The 24,794-nt window shown below is 41.8% G+C and overlaps 2 protein-coding genes across 4 annotated transcripts in view; one reads left to right on the forward strand and one right to left on the reverse strand.

Moving 5' to 3' along the window:
• Positions 1-11,354, reverse strand: part of DCDC2 (doublecortin domain containing 2) — a 77,923-nt gene extending 66,569 nt beyond the window's left edge. Inside the window, exons 1-2 of one of the 3 annotated variants that reach the window (XM_040058227.1) lie at positions 11,219-11,354; positions 10,957-11,123 (exon numbers count right to left, since the gene is read on the reverse strand). In XM_040058227.1, the coding sequence (XP_039914161.1) occupies positions 10,957-10,961 (5 nt within the window). In that variant the 5' untranslated portion in view covers positions 10,962-11,123; positions 11,219-11,354. Of the gene's footprint in view, positions 1-3,121; positions 3,415-10,956 lie in introns of those variants that run through there. The other 2 variants (XM_040058236.1, XM_040058219.1) reach the window with 2 other exon arrangements.
• Positions 11,355-11,481: 127 nt separating this feature from the next.
• MRS2 (magnesium transporter MRS2) lies at positions 11,482-24,635 on the forward strand. Its single transcript, XM_040056240.2, has 11 exons — positions 11,482-11,680; positions 11,906-11,979; positions 13,517-13,553; positions 14,146-14,258; positions 14,687-14,860; positions 15,522-15,652; positions 16,325-16,441; positions 19,684-19,836; positions 20,923-21,040; positions 21,771-21,884; positions 22,830-24,635. Exons 1-11 carry the CDS (start codon positions 11,482-11,484, stop codon positions 22,938-22,940), a joined length of 1,341 nt encoding a protein of 446 aa, XP_039912174.1. The 3' UTR covers positions 22,941-24,635.
• Positions 24,636-24,794: the final 159 nt, after the last annotated feature.

The following is a 24,794-nucleotide window of genomic DNA, read 5'->3' on the forward strand; positions in this document are numbered from 1 at the left end:
ACAACTTTTCCAAGCTCTCGGTATGAAAAGGAAGGAGTTCCCTTTAGACCAAACCCAAGAAGTCTTACAGCCCGAAAGACTGAAAATAAATAAGTGCCTCAGCCAAAATGGTTCCAACAGCCTGTAACAACACCTGCTGACTGTAGTTCTTGTCTTCCAAGCACCTGTGAATTACTTCCCCAAGAACTAAGAAGAGTGACAAAGAAAAGCAAATACATAGTCAAAGGCTTAAATTCACTGCAGAAGTCTGGGCATTCAGTCATCAAATTTCAAGGAGTGCAAATCTGAAAAGTTCTAAATGGGAGCAAATGCTTTTTTTGTTGTTGTTTTGGTTTAGTGGTTGGGGGGGTTGTTTTTTTTTTTTTGGGGGGGGGGTTGGTTTTGGTTTTTTGGGTTCTTTTTTAGGATGACACTAAACTATTCTCACTCACTAAGAAAGCAGAAATGGTTCCAACCCATGGCTAGCCAAGCTAGTGATGAAATTACACCATTGTTTAGAAAGATACAGCTGAGAAGGAAGCTGAGAGCTGGGAAAGAACTCCCCAGAGGTGCAGCCTACATGTGCATTCTCACTCACCACTGCAACAGCTACAATATACCAACACACCTTACCACATATACACCAAAATAGGGGGTGTTAGAACACCTCTAAATGACAAAACAAGCCAGAAAACTTATATGTTAGAAAAATTACCGACATTAAAATTAGAAAAATTCCTCCATTAAAGAAAATTTCTGCTTAGGTGTTGTGGTTTGGTTTTTTTTTGGTTTTTTTTTTTTTTTTTTTTTTTTCCCCTAAAATCAGAATTTCTAAATGCCGATTGTTTATTTTATTTTAAAAATTATTCAGCAGTTTATCTAGAATATATGCCCTCAGAACTATCAATCTCAAAATGTTAAGAGTCAGGGTTTGGCTCATGTGCTAAAGGTGAGTGCAGTTTAGTCTTGAATTCACCATGAACAGGAATGAAAAAGATACTCACTTCTCAATGGAAGGCATCTAAGAAACAAACGCACTGCTTGAAGCTGAACAATGACACTTTCAACTTCTGCTACTCCTTGGATACTTTCTCCATTACACTCCCACAGCTCCCACACATCAGTGCCACAAGCCTCCGTTTCAAAGTTCAGCCCTGCACAGTCTATCATAGCAATGAATATTGCAATGTCCAATAAGAATAACTAGGGGAAAATAATAAATAAATTTTAAAAAATCAAAACCACAAAGAAAATTAAACTTCTTGCGGCCATCAGACCAGATTCACATCCTTTAAGGCAGATGCATTGGTTTGTCACACTGTAACAGTTTACCTGTGACACATTACAGAAACATGCACACTTTTCTTTAATTCCTTCACTTCCTTCCACAAAACTGTTCCTTCCAACTAACCCTTCCTCTCCTTTGACTTTTCTGCCTAAGATGTCTCGCTAATTACCATTCTGTCGACAACCCAATTAAGAATAAGCTCAACATTAAGCCCTTCAGCTTCTCTTTAATGCCCATAAAAGCACTGCCAACCTTTCCAGGACTATGTAAACAAATACTAATAAGTGAACAACTCCAATTCTGAATGCAGAAATCGAAGGGACCTCAAGTCATCCCATTTATCCTCTATAACACACAGGACTAGGACATACTGTCAAGGGATATATAAAACAGCCTGTTTTTACCCAGTCCCTTAGGTTAGCTTTTCTTAAAGTATTTTCTTTGTTGGCCTTAAATGACTAGGTACCTTGTTGCAGGTTTCAACCATAAAAGTCTGAAAAAGTCACACCATAAAACTCTGACCATAAAGTGTGAACTGGCAAAAAGAAATGCTTTTCCCCACACAATATAAATCCGGAGTGCCCAATTCTCTAAACAGTATGTGCTAATATCAAACACAAAACACATTTAGGGAGGTGTAACATGATGCGCTGATAACTAACAACTTTAAGCCATCTACAGAATCACAGAATTTAATATCAAAAAGAAATGGTAGATATATCTTAGAGCTGAGCACTTCATTAGACACAGAAAGGAGTAAGTACTGTTGGAAAAGGACTTTTATTTAGCCTGTCATATATCTTTCTCTCTGGCTTTCCCTACTAAAGTGCAAGAAGTTTCAATAAATCTTTAGAAGCAGCTAGTGACAGAAATGGTAAGGGTGATGATAGAGATCCTGTTCATTATACAGAGAGTTTTATCCTGAAACATAATGAGCCAATAATGACCTCTCCTGAAAAACATAGTGTCCTCAACTCTACAGAACCAAGATGAGGAAAACACCGTAGAGGTGATAGTTGATGACATAAATTCTCAAACATCTCCAGAATGGGATTGTTAATTTTGAGATTTATTTCTACAAATTCAACCGTAGGAAAAATGCCCACAAAGACAGAGCAAACAACATAATAGTCAATTAAGACCATGAAATTCACTGACAGAATTAAGAATAGTAACTGACCACATGTAGAGCTACTCTGGAAACACACCTAAAAGCCCAGACCTCCTTCACATTATTCTCCAAATGATTCAGTAGAAAACAGACAAACTGACAGCTTAATTCCTGGTTTCCACTTAGGAGAAGGAATGTAAATGGTCATCTTTTAAATAACAGGAGGGACATTAAAAGGCTATATATATATATATATATACCCAAATTGAACAGAAGTGATGGAGATGCAAATAGCTGGGTAAAATACTTTAGAACCTTAAAAAATAAACAAGAAAGGAAGCATTGGGAATTGAATTCCCAGACTCATCAACTTCGTGGCAAGACTGTCAACACTCCAACTTTTACTGCTTTCACCCTATTACTCCTGAGCACAAATACTGACACTGGCCCTCCAGCTACGCACAGACATCACAACATGTCATTCCTACATGTCCTTCGGGTTAAAGGGCTATTCCTTCTTTTCTACTGTCATGTCAAGGAGTTGTCACTATGCGACTCATGGTATGAATATTCTTTCTGGGGCTCACCTCGAAAACTCTTTTCCTTTTGCCCTGTAAAAAGTTCTCTTTCCGCAACGACTAATAAAAGGGACAGGGTCAGGGGTCGTCTGAAGCACTGCCACAGTGCCAAAGCCCAAATGCTGATATTCATTTCTGTATAAATCTTGCATTTCAGCCACTCACTTGAGCTTCTTGAAGGCTTCCCTGCCACCAGCCACGTACTGCTCCCCGCTCTGAAGCTCATCCAGCTGTCGGACACGATGCCCACCCCGCGGGGTATAGATGTTTCGCACAGCTCCAAAGGGCGCCTGCACCCCTCCCGTCACCTCTTTCAGGAACACATCAAAGTTGGACACTTTCTTCTCGTGGATGACAATGCGGCGCCCCGGGAAGAAAGGGTCCCCGTTGCGATACACCAGCACGCTCTTCACGGCCGGCTGCGAGAGCCACGACGCCTTTGTTCCAGGACTAGTCATGCTGGTGGCTCCGTGTGCCCTGCGCTGCCCGAGCCGCCCGCACCTGTTTGTTCGGGAGAGGCTCCTGCCCGGGAACCCCCAGGCCCTGACACCGCCCACGCCGGGCACACCTCCCGGGGAGAGATCGCGGCTCCCCGGGGCCGGGCACAGCCCTGCAGCCCGTACACGGCGGCTCCTCCCCGGCAACCAGCGCGCCGCTCCGGGCGCCGGGGAAACTTGGTGCCGGGAACGCCAAGCCAGGCGGAAAAAGGCGGCGTGACAGCACAGCAGGGGCACGGACTGGCGGGGACCCGCGGCCTCGGGGGCCTTCATCCTCTGGCTCTGCCACGACGGGAAGCCCCACTGCTTTCCTCGGGGAACTTTTCCCCGCGCGTGCTCGGCCTCCCCGCCGGGCAGCCGGGCGGGAGCCTGCCGGGAGCCTGCCCGGCCCAGAGCCGCCGCGACAAGGAAGGCGGGGGGCGGCGTGCGCAGTGGCGGGGAGAGGGGGCCGCGGGGCAGAGGGAACGGGATCCGAACGAAGGAGAGAGGAAAATCCCTGCTGTGTTTCCTGCCCGACCGCCGCCTGTTCCGACAAGGGAAGGGCCGGCGGCGGCGCTGCCCTGCGCGGGGAAGCGACGGCAGCGGGGAAACGCCGAGGCGGCGCAGCGCCTCCACCGCACTCTGGCACACCCTGGGGACAAGAAGCCGGAAAAATAGTGAGAAAGTAAAACAGAAGTGCCTTCAGTTCAAATATAATTCCTTTAACAACCTCTTTCCCTCGCCGATAGTCTCAAGTCTAAAAATGCACTAGACCTTCCTACCTGAATTTTTGTAGTGTACAGCAATTACTGTCTTTTCAAATGGGTTTTAACACGAGGGATGGAAAGAATTTTCTTCCCTTTTATCTTACCTCCTTTGATGGAAAAATTACCCCCCTGCCGTGAGTTACAACAGAGCAGTTAACCATTACAAAAAGAAATTTCAGGGTGAGGGCAGTCAAACATGCTACTGTTATTGGTTAACAGCTGAAGTTCCCCAATTGCTGCTGGTCTCCTTTTAACTAATAACGGGGAGAAGCAAGCATTTACTATCCTCGAATTAATACTGTTTAACATTGGACCACTGTAACCTGACAGGAATTTTTTGTTATTAAAGATATGCTTTTGAGTAAAACCCAAAAATATCGATGACCCTCACACTGCTCTGCATCCAAGTAGTGATATGTCAACTATCTGCTATTTTATACCAGATTCTACCACATTTGGTGATCTTGGATCTAATTTGTAGTCACACATATTTTACATAGGAGTAAGACACTGACTATTTTTTTGGTGCACCCATTTTGACACTTTTGATACTTCAAAAAACTGTTGGTCTTTATCTGTGGCCAGCTAGTTACAATCACTTTATGGGTTACAATAAAATATCCCTTAAATGGTACCAGAACACTGCTCACCTTAAAGCAGCCTAAAATTGGTGATCAAAAATATTTGTTTTCCATCTCACCTAAGTACAAGCGCTGACCAAAAGCTAAGAAAAGGTTAGACCCTTCAGTCCATAATAGCAGTGCCTTGAACCATGACAATTTGCTCCTCCTAGCTTTTCCAAGGTGTGAAAAGTGCATATTATATGGCTCTACACAAGATATTTACTATATGTATTATGTTGTATTGATTAGTAATATTGTATTAATATTGTGATAGTATGGTTTTTATATACCAACCACAGGAAAACATAAATCTTTCAGAGAAAAATAATTTACTACTTCCTTATCAGAAGAGACCAACTTCTCCTGCCTCGCTCAGCCCTGAAGACGCCATAGAGATTAAAGGGAAAAAGTGACACTAACCAGAGAGAATTCTTTGTTTGAATGGAATTTATGCATGATGTATGAAATGTATGAATATTCAAAAGGCTATTGCTTTTAAGAGTTTGTTAATGGGGTCCTTCTTTGGAACTTTTTGCTCAGGAAGGCACCCAGATGTCTGGAACTTTGTTTTTATTGTCTCCTATTGTCCTAACCCTAATTGTTCAATTTTTTATTACTCTAATTCTATTTTTATAACCATTTTATTTACTATTAAACTTTCAAAATTTTAAAACAAGTGATTGGCATTTTTCACACAAGGTCTGACCTTTTATTCCCACTCTTGTTTCACTTTGTAAAAGTGAAACATTCTATCACATTCTCAACAGCAAGGAGACAAGCTGCTGAACCCACTGACATGATTAGGATGAATGCAGAGACACATAATCTCTTTATGACGGCACAACATGAGACCTCTCATCTTTCATGAGGTTGGTGCATGACATGATGTTGGTCAGGTTGTGTGTCAGGGTCCCCTGAGGTCACACAAGGAGCATAACATACAATAATGTTGGGGATGCGAAGAGACCAGAGTCATGGCATGGTGTAGCATCAAACAGGGTCACTTTTTCTGCCCCAGAATGCCGACAGGTCTCTGCCTTTTCAGAACCACAAAACATTTTGCAGTTTATTGCAGGGCCTTGCCAGCTGTGTTCAGTGACAGCAAAACATGAAGTCACGAAGACAGAAATGTCCTAGTGCTGAAAAAAAGACCAACAAAATGGAGAGAATAGAAAAGGATAAAGTTTCTAAACACAGAATGAAATTCAGCTTATTCTATTGCACACAGTGCTGCGAATCGCACTTAATAACTGCACATCTGTGCAGCTTATCAGAAAATCAGACTAAGCAATAGCAGCTACTTTATTCCTACCTCTAAGTCTGAAGTAGACAGACTGTTCTAGCAGTTTAAAGCACATAAATACCAAGTGGTTCAGCTCACATGCACACACTAGAAGTAAAACACTGAAGGAGTTGTAAATTTTAAGGCCCATGTTATAGCAAATTCATCTACTTGTTCAAATTGCCAGATTGAAGACTCCTTAGAATACCACGACCAAGTATTTTTGCTTTAAAAAATACCTTAGACAATCACAGTTTAAGCTACAGCTTTTGATCACACAGGTCCTGTCCAACAATATTCTTGACACAGCCAAGATGCTGAAGGATTACATAGGGCAAATGTTTTAACAAACCCTTAGAGGCACAAAAGTAAATAGTTCTCCATGGAAAAGCAAATTCCAGTGGGTTACCTTAAGTAAGGAAAAGGCTGAAAGATACCTTCCATGTGGTTTTGGTACAGAGGAAAGAAAGTGAAGTAATCCCTCTTAAGCAAAGATTTCTCAGTGTGTTACTGTAGCTACCTTTGATCAAGGGACCTGAGATTATCAATTTCTGATTCATTCATGTAAGAGCAATTACTGTAAACATGAGTGGGGTTTTTTTGTAAGTTCTCCATGGGGTCTTATCTATCTCTTTCTCCTTGTGTAGCTTCACTTATCCACAAAACACTTATGTATTGTCTGGTAGTAACTGTGGGGGATTTGGTTTTTGTTAATCTGGCTTTTTGCTTGTTGTTTGTTGTTCTGGTTTTTATTTTTTTTTTTCTCAATGTGAATAAAATTGCACATTTCTTTTAGGAGAAGAAATAGGTCATAGGTACAGGCATCTATTTGTATATTAAAAAAAAAAAAAAAAAAAAAAAAAAAGATTGATCAAATGGACAAGTTATACACTGAGGATTGTCTGTAGACCAAGATGCCTTTTTACCATAATTTTACCTAAACCTAAAAGTTCTCTGAACCTTTCTTCAGCAGATTTATAAGGACTCCTCTGATTATACCAATGTTTTCCTTCTATTTCTGTGTGTTTTTCCTCGCTGTTTCTGTTCCTTCTTTGCACAAAGCCCAGCTGCAATCAGAGCAGTCCCCCACGTCTGTGCTGACATTCAGCTGGCAGTGGAACTAGTTGCTCGTGTCATTCAACCTCACAAATACCTTCTGGTTTGGATAGCAGTTTCATGACTAAGCAAGCCAGTGCTGGAGCTAGCCTTTCTTTTTGGCTGAATAAAGAACAGCCATCATGCCTGTCCTTGTCAGTGAGCCTCTTCAACAAACACCAGACGAGCTTGGTCCACTATTTATTTGATGAAATTCAGCAAACCACTCCCAAAGGTCGGCACTGCAGGACGGATACTTGACACGTGCCTACAGCAGAATCCACAAGCAGCTCGCTGGTATTTAGAGCTACAATAAATAGATGCCAGTTCTAGAGCTCCAGTTATCTTTTGCCAGTAGCAGTGTAAAATCAGACATTGTGTGTGTGCTTTATGACTTGTCCCTGGCTGCTGGTGCACACTGATGTGCTGCCTGATGATGCAGCTGTAACGAGATACAATGCCAGGGCTTACCAATACTTTGGCCTGTTGATTCTTACATAACAGTTTGTATCAGTACAGATTCAGTGAGAAGCTACATCATCTTATTTCCACTACCTCTGTTGTCTTAGCAGCCAGAAAAACAGATGAGCAAAGGAAAACAAATAGATCAACCCAGCAGCTTTTCCCTTTTTATTGAAGAGTGTGAAATGTCAGCTGTGTAAGACTTACTGCACATTCATTAAATGTAAATTTCTGGCAGATATCCTTTAGATGCTTCCCTAGTTTTTCCATTCCAACATGCAGAGCCAACATAAGCTGACATTAATTGCCAGCAATGGTGTGCAGTGGTTTCCTGCCTTCCTGAGGTATTTTCTGTGCTGTCTGGTATTTCCAAATATTATGTATCTTTGACATCCAAGAGATTAAATTAGTGCCACCTGCTGAGATCAACAAAAACTAGAGCTAAAATAGTCCATTTAGAGTAGATTCCAGCTTTTTATCAAGTATGAATAGGGACAACATTTGCAGACAGGCATGGTTACCCTGAAAGTGAAAACCTCTGATGGCTTTAGTCTACATAAACATGCTGTCCATAACTACTGAGGAATTTTTTCATTGAATTACTTCCTTGTGAGGTCATTCACCTTTATGCAAGTTCTGCATAAACCATCCTTCTGATTCTGTGCATGTCAATACACTTGGAACAAAGGCTCATCTATGTATGTTAATGTATGTATGTACACACAAACATACAAATGCACAGGTCATCTGGAAAGAAAAGGACAGTGTCGTTATAAATATTCTGATAAAATAATAGATTTAATCATATAAAAGAGTTAGTTATGATTACAAATAGAAAATGGTAAAGTATAAGGTATAGTAATGTTAGGAGTGCAGTGTTTAAAATATGCAACCATAGAAACTTCATTAAGAAGTTACTGGATTTATTATGTTTTGTCCAAGAAACTATGGAGACTGTCATGCACACCAGTTATTCTGCTCAGAAAACCCCTACCCTACCCATCTTGATTTGAATGTCAAGGATCCCAATCAGTAGAGCTCAGTAGAGATGATCAGTGATTGTTTTAACGTAGGAATATTAATGAATTTATGTAATTAGCCAAACCAATTATTGTAAAGGTTAAATTTAAGAGCAGGCATATTATACATAGTACATAAAACAACTTATGTAACAATGACTTGGCAGAAAAAGTACATAAATCGATGCATTTTGTTTACTAAGTGGAACACGTTTGGAGGAGTAATCCAGTGTGTTCCCAGCACCAAAATAAAGAAGTGTCTGCTTATTCACATCAATTTGGATAAGTTTCTTTTGTTGGATAAGTGTTGGATTGTCGGGGGCTCCTTTTCAGGTGTTTAAATTCCCCGGCATTCAGGTGCTTTTAGAGTCCTGGCCCTCTGCAAAGCTCTGTGCCAAATGCAGGAGAAGATGGAGTCTTCAAGGTTACATGCTTCATTTATTAGTTCTTATCTTACAATTTTCTCTGTGTCCAAAAGATGTTTGCCGCGGCTCGGACATCTGGTGACTATTCCTGTCTCTGGGCTGTCCTTATCTTTTATACTAATTACTACGTATTTCTTATTTACTATTTCTCGCCAATGCCTATCACTATTACTAAAAAGGTCATCTTTAGTCTGACCCAATCCTCACTAACTACTTCGTGCCAACGTCACTGCAGAAATGGAGTGAGGGAACAAGAAGGAAGAAGAAGGAGACAACGCCCCAAATTCTCCATCTTGCCCCATTCACTTCAATGCCAAAAATCCCAAACCCACTGTTATTTCACCCTGTGATATACTAAACTACTATTTTTCACGTTGTTGTGGCCTGTAAACCCTCTTGCAGTGCAAGAAGCCTTTCCCATGAACTGAAATCAAATCCAGTGTCTCTCTGAGCTCTGGGCTGGGGTCCCAGACCCGCCTGTCCAGGTCTCTGACCCTCCAGGGCAACCGAAGGAATGCCCTGGACTCCAACATTGGATAAGTTTCTTTTGTCCTGCTTGGTAACACCCTTGTTTTCAAAACTCAGACTGGTGTTTAGATTTGTGCCTTCCTCCTGGATCAGCCATGCTCATTTCATTAATCACTTCCTTTTTTACTTCCACGCTAAGGATTAATGAGTACATTCTGACAACACATCCCGCTGCAGGGTTTGGACACAGGCTTTGCCTCCAGGTCAATTTACACACTTCAGCAGTGTTATAAATGAAATCGACCAAATTCAATAAATCAAAATTTGAAATTTTATTGAGAGACAAAATGACAGTCTCAGACAGCCACAATTAAAAGGACAGCGTCGAGCCCGGGATCGGCGCCGGGTGAACAATGATAACACACTCTGTCAGTCTGTTATCCCCAAGTTCACATTTTCTGTTTGCAGCAGTCTCTTTTTATACACTGGATCATGGAGAGAGACTCGGGATTTTGATGGTCCTTCCTCCGAGGCATCTTCATTAATCATGCAGGACTCAGTTCCGAGAGTCTGATTAGATTGGAGGAGGACAATACTGTTAACAGTTGGGTCCAGGTGTGGTGTGGAGATGTTAATTTTTGGCGGAGACGATCTAGATATCAATCTAAGGTAATTATCTGGTTCTCCAGGCTATCATCTCCATCTTCCGTCGCCTTTTGTTCCCTTCCAAGGATTCCTGGCAGCGGCAGTTTCTTGTTCCCCTTTCTGGTAATTCCAATCATCTTTTCCTCGTGTCCCTCCCATGCCTTTTTGGGCTAGAGAAATTCCTTTATTTTGTTGTGCCACCTTTCCCTGAGTTAATTCACAATATGCTGGTTTGAACAAAACTTAACTTATAACATGCTAGTTTATACAAAACTTATATTTATATGGCTTGTACTACATTTTATATACTATTAACACGAATTAACTTTAGAACATATATCACAAGCAGGATCAGCCAAAGGAAGGACAGCCCTGCTACTTGCATGGCGCTTTTGCACATGAAAGCTGAAGTTTCAAAAGAATATGTACCAGTGGAAGCTGGTATGCTGCTAATGAAACTTTCACATCTCAACCACCCAGCTTGTCTCTATCCTAGACACAGAAGTAGAGCAAGGAAATTTAATTCCAAGACATTTGCTGGGGACAAAAATTGTATTTCACTTGGAAAAAACTTCCGTATTTTAGAAGGTCATCAGAAAGTGGATGAACGCGGCAGGGAACATCTCAGCCACAGTGAGGTGTGCTGACATGCTGAGCATTGCTGGAGCTGGGATTTTAAGAACACTTATGTCTTTGGGAGGAGTTATCCATTTAATTGGATTTTCAGTTCGGACCTACCTCATTAGAGGAGCTCAGGTGAGGTTTATGGGGTTCTTGGGTTTTGGTGGTGGTTTTTTTTTTGGTTTTTTTTCCCATTCTCACAAATCATCATGTGCAAAATCCAGTTAATTTCAGTGGGGTGGAACGCAGGCTGACAGAGAAGGTGGCGAGAAAGGATCATGGCTCTGCGCACAGACAAAACAACGGCTATGAACTTCCAGGGCGCCCCTGAGTTACCTCAGAGCGTTTAGAAATACAGAAGCGAGTCGGCAGGACTCACCGCTCTGCAGCCGGCGCGACCCGGGCAAGCTCCCACACGACGCCGTTGCGCCCGCGCCCCTCCCAGGCTGCGCCGGGGCTTCCCGTCACCCCGCCGGGCTCCTCCTCCCCGTCACCCCGCCGGGCTCCTCCTTCCCGTCACCCCGCCGGGCTCCTCCTCCCCGTCACCCCGCCGGGCTCCTCCTTCCCGTCACCGTTCGGGCTCCTCCCTCGCCGCGGCTGCGCGCCGGGAGCGGTGCCGGGCCGAGGGGCCGAGCGGGGTCGATGCTGCGCGGGGCCGCGCTGCTCCCCCGCGCCCTGGGCGCTGGCGGCTCCTGCTGCTGCGCGGCCCGCGGCTGGGCGGGAGCGGCAGGCGGCGGCTCCCGCCCGCGGGCAGTCCCGGGGCTGCCACCGGGCCGCGCCTGGGACCCGTCCGCGGCCGTGGCGGCGGTGCCGCCGGGCGCCCGCGGGCTGCACTGGGCCGGTGAGCGGCGCGGCCGCGCTGCGTCGTGTCGGGCCCCGGACACCCGGGCGGAAGCAGCTGCGCTGGGAGCGGCCGGGCCGGGCCGGGCCGGGCGGTGTCGAGTTCGTCGGGGCGTTGCTGTGACCGGCTTTTCCTGACGTGTGTGCCGGAGCCTGAGAGCCGGCGCCGCGCGGCTTAGCGCCAAGGGCGATGTGCTGGAAGTAGAGCTCTGTTTTCTTCCCGCAGGTAAATTTTACCAGCATGCCCCCACTGAGACCTCCCAAGCCACCCTAGCCAGCGTGTCTCCTGTTTTTGCCGTGGTGAGTACCTGTAGGCATTTCAGCCGGCGAGGGCAGCTGGTGCAAGATGATGGTGCTTTTTCCTGTTTGTTTATTTGATTGGTTGGTTGTTTTTTAATCTTAAGGCGTCATAAAAACAGATGGGTTTGTGTCTCGGAGAACATCCCTAGTTCTAAACTGTTGCTTTGAGCTACTCTGATACGAGGACCAGTTATAATACATAGTGTTGATGAAGATGCTTTTCTAAGGCCCTGCGTCTGCTGGAAGTTCTCTGGGTCTAATTTTGAAGGCGAGTCAACTCTTGGAAGTGCTGTAGTCAGAAGTTTCTTAAGTTCATCGAGGCATGCTAATACCTTTTAGAAATATTAGTCCTGTGTCTTGATAGCTGCAGTTCTAAGCAAACATAGGATTTGCTGAAAAACAAGCTCTCGCTATGCTGCCTTTTTAAAGGAGGCTGAAAGCTGTTTGCAAGCTGCTTGGTTTGCACATTATATTTTTTCTTTTAAATGTATATATATATATATATATAGTGAAAAGCCACATTATTAGTGCCAGTGAAGGAAGGTGTGGTCTCCTTGTTGATAACGAAGAGCAGTCATTGTGCAACAAGGTGCCATGTAACCTCCACTGCAGCTCTAGTGGAATGCATGCTTAGGTAGGCTTAGTTCACTGAGAGTCAGTTTAAAAGTCGGTAATGTTGGATTAAGCTACATTGTTTATGAGCAGAACAATAAACTTGATGATTAATCCAGACATGGTAGTCTTTCCAAGAAAATAATTTTACTAGGAAATGCAAGCATTAAATGAATAATATGAGTGACAGATGCTAACACAAGAAGTTTTTAGGTGCAGGCTACAAGCTAAATAGCATGTCTTTGCAATGCTTGATGTGGGCACAAAGCCTAACCCTACAATCCATGGTACTCATTAATTTTTAAGTTTCATTTGTAAATTTCTCAGAGTGTTCAAGATCAAATAGCTGAATTTTTAATCCCAGATGTAAGATGCCCTGCTGGTTTCTCCGTGAGATCCAGTAACAGGATGCATGGGAATAGCTCAAAGCTGTGCCACAGGAGGTTTAGACTGGACATTAGGAAGCAATTCTTTACCAAGAGGGTAGTCTGAGTCTGGAACAGGCTTCCTGGAGAGGTGGTTGCTATCCCAAGCCTGTCAGCATTTTAAGGCATTTGGACAGCATCCTTAATATCAGGCTTTAACATCTGGTCAGCCCTGAACTGGTCAAGTAGCTGGGCTCAGATCATTTTAGGTCTCTTCCAACAGAAATAGTCTGTTCTAAGTCTGATCCTCTGTAAATCCTCACCTTAACAAGGTTTGTGTAGGAACACAGTCATGCAGATGACACTGGTCACAAACACAGTGAAACTTTGCCATTTCATGCAATTATTTTGCTCAATTGTGGATAGAGAGTATAAAAGTTGTTTTTTCTTCATAATGTGTTTTCCATTTGGCTTCTAGGGAAGGGCAAATAATTTTAGAAATTGATTTCTTGTTTTATAGTGGTTCTGTGAGAAAAATATTTTTTTTCCCATTCCTTCAGATGAAGTTTGACAAAGAGGGAAATACTACCTATTTTGGTAAGTTTTTACTGTAGTTTTGTATGGAGTTTAAGTTTTTTCCTTGTCCAATGCAAAAAAGCCCTATTAGAAATCTACTTGGTTAAAAAAATTATGTCTTGGATACTTCAGTGTGTTTAATTGGGACGTTGCAGCATTTCTTCTGTTTTGCTGCCTTCCACAAGGCCTTCATTGCATCTTTATTGTTACAGTTTTTGTACATTTTTAAATAACATTTTGAACGTAATGTATTACCATTTCTCACAGGAAGGTAATTTTTTTGCTTTGCCTTTTTCTTTTTGACCAGCATGCTACTTTTTCTGCCTTGTCTGTCCATGTAGGATTACATGTGCTTTCTCAAAGGAGTCACTTGTTTCTGATGTGAAATTAATTGTTGTGGCCAACTTTTTCACTTATGTCTAGAATTTTTCCCTTCAAGATATAGTCTTTTAAATTTTGTAGAAAATAACTTAGATTGAGGAGTCAGTGGGAGCAAAACCTTTAAGGATAGCTGGGTTGTTTTGTTGTGGGATTTGGTAACACACTAGGATGTAATTTCGGAAATACGTGGTTGTCCTCTAAATGTCTTCATCTAAAAATATTTTCATGATAGAAAAGAAGAAAACAGAATTGTACCAGGAGTTGGGTCTTCAAGCTCGAGATCTGAGATTTCAACATGTGATGAGCATTGCAACCAGGAACAATAGGATCATCATGAGAATGGAGGTAATGGTTTCCCTATAGCTGAGTGTGAACCCTGTCTCATCCTTGCACTTTGATCTTCTTGCCCAGCAAGGAAACAGCAGCTTTCTGTGACATGCAGTCCAGCAGTAAATTTTTCTTTGGAGCTGTGCCTAGCAATCAGTGTGAGTTCGCCAACTGTACACATTAGTGACCATTTTCCTGGTTCAACACAGGAGAAACATTACTAATATTGTCACAGAAGTAAAGGCTTGTGAGGAGCCTCTTCTCAATCCTTGGCACAGTGCTGTGTCTGAGCCTCTTTGCAGTCAGCATGAGATTGATTTTCCTGCCTGAAATGACATTCAAAATTGGTTTTATCAAAGCCCAAATCATCAAATGTGTTACAGAGTTATGAGAAATCTTCAGTGAGTTTTTTTTTTCAGACTCCTTACATGTACTGTCTTTTTCAGTTCTTGAAGGCTGTCATAACACCAGAGTTTCTTCTGATACTAGATTATCGTAATTTAAGTCTGGAACACTGGCTTCTCAATGAACTAGCATCTCAGCTGGCTGGGGAAGGTCAACTAGTCACATATTCCCTGCCCTTTGAATTCCGAGCCATCGAAGCAATCCTGCAGTACTGGGTGAGCTCTCTCTCATTTTTTAAAAATGTTTGGGAAGTTCTTGCTACACAGAAAGGGCAGTATGACTTTCGTCTTGTGTTAATATTTACTCATATGTATTTTTAAATGCATTCTGCACTTTCTCTTTGTTTTGACTCTTGTTTCTTTAGTTCTTATGGTTTTGTGTGTATGTGTGTTTTCATTCCCTTTCCAATAAAGTGCTATTTGAGTATGATGGCCATATTTGAATATGACCACCATTTGGATAATTAAAAAACAAGTCAGAATTCCTTTCTAGAGATGTGTTGTAGCTGAAATGAAAATCACACAAAAGTGCTGAGGGTTTGGCCTCTTGAGCAGGAGTCAGATAAGATTTCTAGCTATCATTAGAAATCTGTGCTTGCTAACTCTAACACTTATAAAGCTAAAACACTATTGTTTATCAGCCTTATTGGTGTGGTTGTCACAGGGTTTCAGTTCACTTTTTATTGAATATTGTATTTTGCACTGGCTTTGTGCTTATAGGGTATCCATATAGGAAGTATTTCCCAGGCATTGGAAAGCAGATTGTATTAACTACCTGTTACTGTGAATTCTGTGTTGAGAGACAGGAGTCAGTTGCCCTAATCATTCTAAATGGATTATTATTTTAATTCTTATGAAGGATCATGTTGTTATCTAGATCAGCAAACTGCAGGGAAGACTTAACACTTTGCAGCCTCAGATCCTTGAGACACTGGAAGCCCTAGTGGATCCCAAGCTTTTATCTGTGGATAGGAGTAAACTACACATTCTCCTGCAAAATGGCAAGAGGTAACTAAACATAAGCTGGAAAACACTAGAAGGTGACTATAGAAAATGGCATGGCGTGCATTAAAGTGTTAGAAAAATGGTATCTGATATTAATTTCTTAGATTACTGTAATGCTAGGTTGTGCATCTTATTTGGAAATGTAAAAATCAGTATATTAATTACCTAGGGATATGGGGGAAAAGGGAAAGAAATTCTGAAAAGTCAGAAATGCTGTCCAATGGTATTTAGCATCTGACAAGACAAAATAATACCTAAGAGAATAAAACTGTGTGAAAATGCTTCCCTTAATGTAAGCCTTTGTAAATCTATGTACATCTGTGCTTTGAGGTTCCTAGTACAGTGCTACCTTCCAGTATTGGCCTCTCTTATATGACAAACAAGTGCTTGTCACGTGCTCAAGGAGTGCTTGTTTTTTCTGGCTTACAAATACATCCAGAAACACATCTGGATGCTTTTTAGTGTGTGTGTGCCTCACTGGTCCCCAGACAGATCACTGCCACAGCTAAGTGTGTGGCTTGTAGAGCATATTTAGAAGGAGCTCTTACAACCCTGCAAGGAAGTCTTCCCTGGCTGCACCTGGCGAGGGTGCTGGCTGGCAAACTCATTTGGGGATTACCTTTGGGCACTGGTACCACTGGGGATTACTTGACCTTTTGCCTGTTCTTCCTTCAGCTTGTCAGAACTGGAAACAGATGTTAAAGTTTTCAAAGAAACGATTCTGGAGATCTTGGATGAAGAAGAAGTAATAGAAGAACTCTGTCTGTCTAAATGGACTGATCCACAAGTATTGTATGTATATTTTGAAACCAGATTCATTTTTTTAACAGTGTATTTTGTTTGAGGAGAACTTGAGCACTAAACTGGATGTTTACTGCTAAAAACCAGAAAGAAAAAGTCTTTCTAATTTTTTTTTAAACTTAATGCTTCTTTAGTAACCGTTGTAGTTACCATTTTGGAGAGGAACTCCATTGTTACACAGTTACAAATAGTTCTTGACATAACAGGCTGGCACATCTAGTATGGGATGGGATGGGAGCAGGATGGCAGAAAAAGCAAATGTTATTTTCAATATAAATCAACACATTCTGGGAGCATTTTCCACAATTTCGCCAAAATAAAAACCAGAGGCAGGTTTTAAAGCTTGTCTTGAATAGGTGTCCACACTTCCTTTACTAGAAGTGTTCTGAACACCTTGCCCCTAGCTTTTTGCTCACCAGCAGAACCTGAAGGAAAGAGGCCTCAGAGCAATCTTGAGCACCTGAAGAACAGGATTCCTGGAGATGTATGTGCAGTAACAATCCTATTGCACTGTGGGGTTCTGGTGAAAGACAGCACACAGCAACAGCAGCACTGGTCACTTTAATAAGAACTAAAAAAGTGGAAGATAATGTGTACAATTTCCAAATATGTTTTGGGCTGAATTGTATTTAAATCTTGGGCATAGAAATGTGTTTTATATATAAGCAGATAACAAAAGTTACCTTCCAGGGTACTTTGTGAAGTTACTGGATGATACTTTTGCCTAACTGCATTGCATGTAGGCATTAATACTGTTCACACAATACTGTGGGCTTGAAGTCTTGGCCTGCAGACCTTAATCTAAATGTGCAGCAAAAACTCAGTGTTCCACAAGTGGTTTGCATTTCTAAGGCATCATCTGGGGCAGTATCAGAGGTAGCTCTAAATTCCAGGTGCTTCTGAGTCAGCAGCTGGTCTTTTTCCTGGTTTTGCTCACAGCCTTCCTTTAGGCTTATTACAGTCTGCTGGCAAAGCCTTTGTTGCCTCAGTTAGACAGTGTGTAGGGGATCTAGGAAAGATTGCAGTGATCTTAACACTCGTGTCAAGAGAAACACAGAGGCATCATTTCTTTCAGATACCATTGCACAAGGGTAGGAGAGGTACTAAGGTGTTGGAGAGGATGAAACAGGAAAGCCTTACAAATATGATTGCTTGGCGAAAGATTCTAACAGTATGAAACCTGTGAGAGAAATAGAAATGAAAGCGAGCTTTGAGACGTAGGGTGCCAAGCCAGAAGACAGTGATTATATTAGCTGAAGGCAATATCCCTGTTGATGGAGCAATACCCCTAGCAGACAAAGAGATGCCAAGGGTCCAAGGGGGAGGGGCCCAACCAAGGTGGCAGGGAAAAGAATTCTAGAAACTAGCTTTTAGGGTTTGGAATGTGGCACGGTATGGTAATGTAGTAGTTCCTATAGGCTATATGTAAATTCTATAGCATTTGTGTCTTGTACTGGTTGGTTAGTGTAAACTAGAATATTCAACACAAGAAGGAGATACAAGGTATTGTAACAAGAACTGACGTCTCTTTGTTTGGGCATGCTTTTAGCTGTGACTGGCAGCTTAAGCAAGCTCTTGCACCAACGAACTATGCAATAAACCGCATGTTTGAAGAGCTGCCCTGGACTCTGGAGATCTCTCATCACCGTCCCCACACTCTCCTACACTAAGGGGTTGTGTGAAGAGCTGAGCTGCAGGATGCAGTGAGGCAGCCTGTGCACAAGGCACACCGGGAAACACAAGCCATGAAAATACATTAGCAGGCACATTGGCTGTGTGCCAAGAGTTCTTTTTTGATCCAGGATTGATGCAACTGATAGGGGGTATTTGATGAACTTGGGGAGCCTGAAAGGATGTGGAGAAGCCCAGTTAGGTAGACAGGTGCCATCAGAGATCTTTTGCAGCAGAATGGTGACCTTACCTCCAAGAGACAAGGCAGACCTCTTAACTTTGTGTGAAGGAAAGTCAGAATGTGGAAGAGATGTGAGACAGATGGAGGCTAGTTAATGAAAGCACATCCAGTGGCAGTTATTTTCATGTTTTTATGGCTCTCTTTATTTTGTATATCCCCAGAGGAGCTGATGTAAATGTAAAGGTACTCATCAAGTATGACCTTGAGCTGAATCTCTTAACACTGCAGCTACTGCTCTAAGACTTCAAGGCTGCTGCTCCTCTTATCTCCATGCAGTGAAAACCTCAAGGTCCGGAGGGCTTTCAAATCAGGTTGGCTAACTCAGTTTCTGCCCCAGAAGAGAGAAACTAGGTGCTCTGTTAAAGGTCCTCGGGGAGCTTACATGAGTTGTTTTGTAAGACATACCACTTACTTTAATAGAAAACCATTTCAGAGATGTTCCTTTAGCTGTCAATAATTCCAGGAGGGGATTCATTAAAAACCTCAGTCTCTCTAGAGAAATGAGATCCTACTGCAAAAAAAGAAATTGTGAACAATCTTCCTGGCTTTGCTGCTTAGTTTCCAAGCTCTTGTGAACTTCAGGTGTTTCATCTACACAATGCCAGAAACATGTTTCAGAGGAAGGCTGCTGCACCAGTGGTAGTACTCTGAAGTAAGATGAAAATCTCTCAGACTTTATTTAAGAGAGAAGTAGCTTTCATTAAAATGGTCACTCTTTGGCTGCTTCAGTGTTGGGGAGGAAGAAGCAATTTCTACACTTCAGGATTGAAAAAGGCTTTGCAGCAGTTGCTGTGATTAGCTCAAATGCTTTATTACTAAACCATTTTAATAAAACTTAAACCATCTCCATCACTATGTAATTGCTTGTGTATTGACTTTTGGTTGTTTTATATTGTTGGGAGTTTTGACTGCACTGTTACCAGCTCTCACCACTTGAGGGCACCAAAAAGTTAATCTGTCAAAATAGCATTTTGTAATAGCTTAATGATAACATGTAAATATATGTAATATAAAATTTTTATAACTTTTTAACTTTGTAATATCTGAAAAACTTAAGATCTGTAGTGGTGTGCATACTTTGAGCACGTCAAATGTTAACATCGCTACTTAAAATAATTGACTGCCTATGCTGAGGTGCTGATAATTATAAAAGTATTTCTTTTATGTTGTTGGAACTGATGGAAGTTCCTCACCAAAAAGTTGGATTTTGTGGTGTAGTGTCTAACAGCACTCTTTTTCCCCACAACTCCTATGAACACATCAGTAATACGCTTCTATACAATATGTAGCTAACCAGGAAAATATAAATTGTTGCTCACAGTGAGGAGAGTACGTCTGGGATTGATCATGCAGAGGAAATGGAGCTGCTGTTGGAGAATTATTACAGACAAGCAGAAGATCTCTTAAATGAAGCTCGTGAACTCAGAGTACTGATTGATGACTCAGAAAGCATCATCTTTATCAACCTGGACAGGTTAGCTACCATCTGTTAGGTTACGAAAAACTGAGTGGAATTTAGACTTTCTTGGCCTAGACTTTTTCAAATCTTACTACAAGGAAGGTTGGAGAATTCTGTCTTAGTGAGGGTCAAATGGACTTGGACAGCTGCATTGTGCTTTTCTAATCATGAACTGGATAAAGCAAAACAAGAAGACAGTGTAATTAGTGTATGTAATTAGTATGTACCTCTGTAGCTAGACATCAGTCTTCCCTAGCAGAGAAACCCAGCTTCTCATAGACCCTTCAGGGGAGCTGTTCAATACAGGAAATGTCTGCAAATTGAGAGGCATATTAAAATTCTGTCCAGAAAAGATTACTAGCCAGAGTCTGGCTAGGCTACTCAGGTTTCCAGTACAAGTTAAATTGTAACTCTGTAGAGTGATACAAAAATTAATAACTTGGGAGCAATTTTTCACTTTTTCTCTGTATACTATATTTTTCACTTTTAGTTAGTTTTCATACTGAAAAAGAGTTGTAGCTTGCATTTGCAAGAACATGCCACTCTGAGGTCAGTGTTTAATATTCTTTCTTCTCTACACTGAAGAGTATCTGTAGAAGCACTTAGTGGATGCCATATCAGAAAACCACAAAAATCTTTTTGTGGAAGACTTGAGTATGGAATTCACCCAAAAGGACTGAAGTTTGTAGTCTGCAGCATTTAGCAACTCCATGTTTTTGTAAATTATGTTATTTTGCAAGGTAACAATAAATTTTTGTCCGCTGTGAATACAGACATAGAAACTCCAGCCAGATTGTAGCGAGAGGTCACAAATTTCAGCAGAAATATACTGTTCCTTTCTATATACACCTTTGAAAAGTGAGCAGGGCTGGAAAGTCTGATGATGGTTAAGCAGAACCTGCTGCCTTTAGAGGTGTCCAGATGTAGCAATGTCAAAACGATAGTCTCTTTGTACTGTTGTTTCATGATCTTTGCAACTGGATTACCTAATTTCAGCATGACTTCCTCTCTTTCACTATTTGTTTTTAGTGCATGCTATAAAGAATTTAGGCAGCAAATAAATTGTTGGGTTCCCCTTACAGATGTTTCTCCCTTCTTTAGCCACCGTAATGTGATGATGAGGCTGAACTTGCAGCTGACCATGGGAACTTTCTCTGTCTCTCTCTTTGGACTCATAGGGGTTGCATTTGGTATGAACTTGGAGTCATCTCTTGAAGAGGTAAGGAACAAGTCCTACATTTATCATAAAATGTGACTCCTGCTCTTACAGCTTATTTCATGTTTGGTACAACTTCATTATTTCCATAGACAAAGCTCCAGGGATTCATATGCTCATACAGTCACTTCTGTTGTAAGCAGATTACTGCATGGCAAACTGCACAGTATTGCAGCCTTTTTTCTATGTCATGTCCATGGAAAAGAAATGGGAACACAAATTTTTGATTGTATAAGTAGTTGATTGTAAAGTAGTATTAAAGTTTCTTTAATGATCATCTGTTCTGATAAGAGCAGCTTTGTCTTCCAGATCCAAGGGTATTTCCAGCACATCAGAGGAAGTACTCTATTGCCAGTAATGGCTTATATTTAAACTGGGGAGGAAGGGGTACAGGCTGGGGGGCTACAGCTTTAACACTGCACATGCCATCTTTAAAACAAACAAAGCAAAGACTTCTTCCCTTTCAAGTCAGTGAAATATAGGGGTTGAATTTTCCCAGTGAAGGAAGGAAAAATGAATGGAACAGTAACAGAATACAGTACAGTGTTCCTAAATAAAATGCTTTACTATGAAACAGTCCTTTTCCCAAGGGAGGGCTTGGCTGTTGATGGTGAAGAGTTTACTGCTTCCTCCCATAAAGAAAGCAAACACTGGTGGGGAGTGAGAGATTATCTTTGGGTATCCCTTTTCTGGAGAGATAGTTGGATGACTAATGGAAGTGTTCTGTTGGTAGGACCCCAGGATATTTTGGTTGGTGACAGGGATTATGTTTCTGGGAAGTGGTCTGATCTGGCGGCGCTTACTTTCCTTCCTTGGGCGGCACCTGGATCCTCCGCTACCTCCTCATGTATGTATGGCTGGCTGGGGCTCCTGCCTCACACTCTGCATGTCCTAAGTGCATTCCTAAGGCAGAAAATAAGATGGCTTAGAGGGGTAGGCCACAAAGCACGGCAGAATTCAGCTCAGGTTCTGCTCCATGACAGAGAAGGTGCTCCCTAGGTGGATTGAAGGAGGTGGGTAGCCCCAGCACTGAACAAAAGTGAAGCTGCAGGCTGTTCCATGAGAAGTGCTGTATTTACTTTCACCCAGGCCCAAGGAAAGCTGAGGCTAATGGTAGAAGCAGTCTTCATCCTCCTACCCACATATTAACTCTGGATCTGTAGTCCCTGTCTTGTAAAAGAGTAAGCAGAGCTAAGAGGATGATGAGGACAAGCACTAGCGGTAACATCTCTCTGGAGAATGATGCCATGGTTGTGATGTCCTTACTCTCAATCTGAAGTTTGTAATAGTTTCTCACATGCACACCAGTTATCTTTGTCATTGAGGGTACTGAGCTGTAGGAAGATTTCCAAAGAGACCATGTTCAGATTAGGATGTGTGGGTCATTTTCCCCATTGACTGCCCTTTCCTGGACTTGTATCTCTGCACTGTAATATTTATAGCAGATATATCAGTAGAGTCAAAAGTTAAGTTGCTACAAGTGACTAAGAGAGGGTCAGATCAAGTCCCCTTCTTCCCTCTCTTTTGCTAGGAAGAGGCAGTTGGGAGTAGTTTGTTGTGGATTGTTGACTATGGCTACAAGTAACTAGAATATCCTGAAGTGTAGCTCAAAACCAAATCCAGCGCATACTGACTGACTTGGAGAAAGATGGTGGAAGGAAGAAGCCAAAGAGACTGTTCTGAAAATAAGGGGAACAAAATCAGGGTTCCGGCCTCTGTGGAGCCTTTTTTCCTTCTTCCACATGTAGAGCAGCTTCTCATGTAATCACAGGCTATTTTGTTTCTTGCCTAGGTTCCTGCAGTTTTGAAAAAATCCCAACCGGCAGCTGGAAGAGTGGAGATAAAGACCAGCCTTAAAGGAGAAACATTTGGGCTGAGCAGAAGCACATTAACAAACCAGTAGGAACAGCAGGAATGAAGAGAGTTTTGTTGTTACAGGGTGGACTTTGGACACTTTCCTTGTATTTGTTCTTCCTTACTGAAAACTGCAAGAATTTCTAAGCTTGCTAATTTAATCTATATTTTGTGCCAAAAACCTACAATGAAATTTTTAATGCTCATGCACATAAGGAGAGAAACACAAGGGAAAAGAGCAAAATGCTTTCTACAATAGTTTCACCTCCACCTGGTGTACATGCCTTCAGTTTTCTCTATCACAGACATGTACTTTCTGGGTATTCTCATTTTTAGTGTTTCTGTCAAATACTGCTTTGCTTAAGGGACTTCTTACAGAGAACCGAATTTTTGGCTGAAAGAAGGTCAGCAGTCAGCATTGATCAGTAATTCTGGTTCTGAACTGCAGATTTAGGAATCTGACTTCAAAGAAAACTCCACCCCAAGAGTGGCTTCTTGAATGGATTTTTAAGGCTCTATTTAATTGCAGAGAACAGGTTTTCCAAAGCAAAAAGCATACCAGCATCTCTCATAAAGCATGATTTCTGGATTGGCAGCAGTGAGAAAAAAGGAGCAATAAAAGGCTTTGAAATGTAGCTGCTAATCTTATATTCATTAACAGTTAATCTAGGCCCAAAACAGCAGTTCTAGGAACAGGGCAAGCTGGCCTATGTATAACGCCCATTTGCGCTTTCCACTGGACGCTCTTACAACACACATTGATACAGCTGCAGTTTAACAACTTTTTGTGTTGCCATAATTCAAATTCTGGAAAAAATCAACAGACGGATTGTTCGTCTTTCTTAGGGTGGGCTCTGCTTTGTCTCTTCCCTCCAAGACAAAGCATGGACTAGCCTTGCACCACAGTAAGTAGCCAGGTTAGTTAAAGGTGTGAAAGCCTGATGTATTGTGATAGGCTGAAAGGAAGGTGTAAAAGCCTTATGCCAACTATTTCTGTTTGTTCTTAGGACTTCTCTTTAAGGGTGTACTTCTTCACTGGTTTCTCTCAGGTTGTAGAGGGAACATGAAATGTCTAAATCACGTCATATACTGTCCATTGGGATTTTTTTATCTATCTGTAACACATTGAGCAGCTCCTTAGGTGCCATTAAATAAATCATTGTACTGGCAGGGGTTGAAAAGACAGTAGCTGTAGCTGTGAACATTCTCCTCAGGACTAATGAGTCAAAGATGGAAATAAAAAAGGTTCATAAATTAAAGTCCAGGCGTGTGATTCTGGTTTGGTTAAAGTCAGTTGGACGTAGTTACTTTCCAACAGTTCTTCTGTATGTGACTTTAAGTACAGATACTGATGGCTTGAGAAGGTGAGAAAGATAATGGGGCTTGTAATGCTTTTGAGTTTTTTAGCTGGTTTGGTTTTTTTTTTTTTCAGTCTTTAAGCTTAGCAGATAAAGTAGGTAAAAATCTCCAAACTGAGCAATCCAATGGGAAAAAAAGAATCGCTCACATCCCTTGACTGATAAACCCCAGGAGTATCTGTGTGCAAAGGGAGATGGATGCTGGTGTTTTCAAATGAGCTGTAGTTGCTTTAGGCCAGAACTGATATGTGTTGGTGCAGCTGTTTGGGAAGCTTTCTTGTAAGCCTTTTTTCAAGAAAGCTTTTGTGAACTCCTTTTGACTCTACGTGTACATAACTGACTCAAAGCACAATAAAAACATGGAGCGAAAGACATCTTCTACACAAGACTGCTTTTTATCTCTATAGACATATGCAAATGTTTAAAGTTTTTCTTACAATTCAAGTAATCAAAATGCAGTCAAGTGCAATAAAATTACATGGAGGTCATACATAGAAAAAACAAAAGCCAGTGGAGAATGTATGTTCAGAATGGAATTCTACAGA

This window comes from Hirundo rustica, chromosome 1, assembly GCF_015227805.2.
Source record: "Hirundo rustica isolate bHirRus1 chromosome 1, bHirRus1.pri.v3, whole genome shotgun sequence".
Classification (NCBI taxonomy): Eukaryota; Metazoa; Chordata; class Aves; order Passeriformes; family Hirundinidae; genus Hirundo; species Hirundo rustica.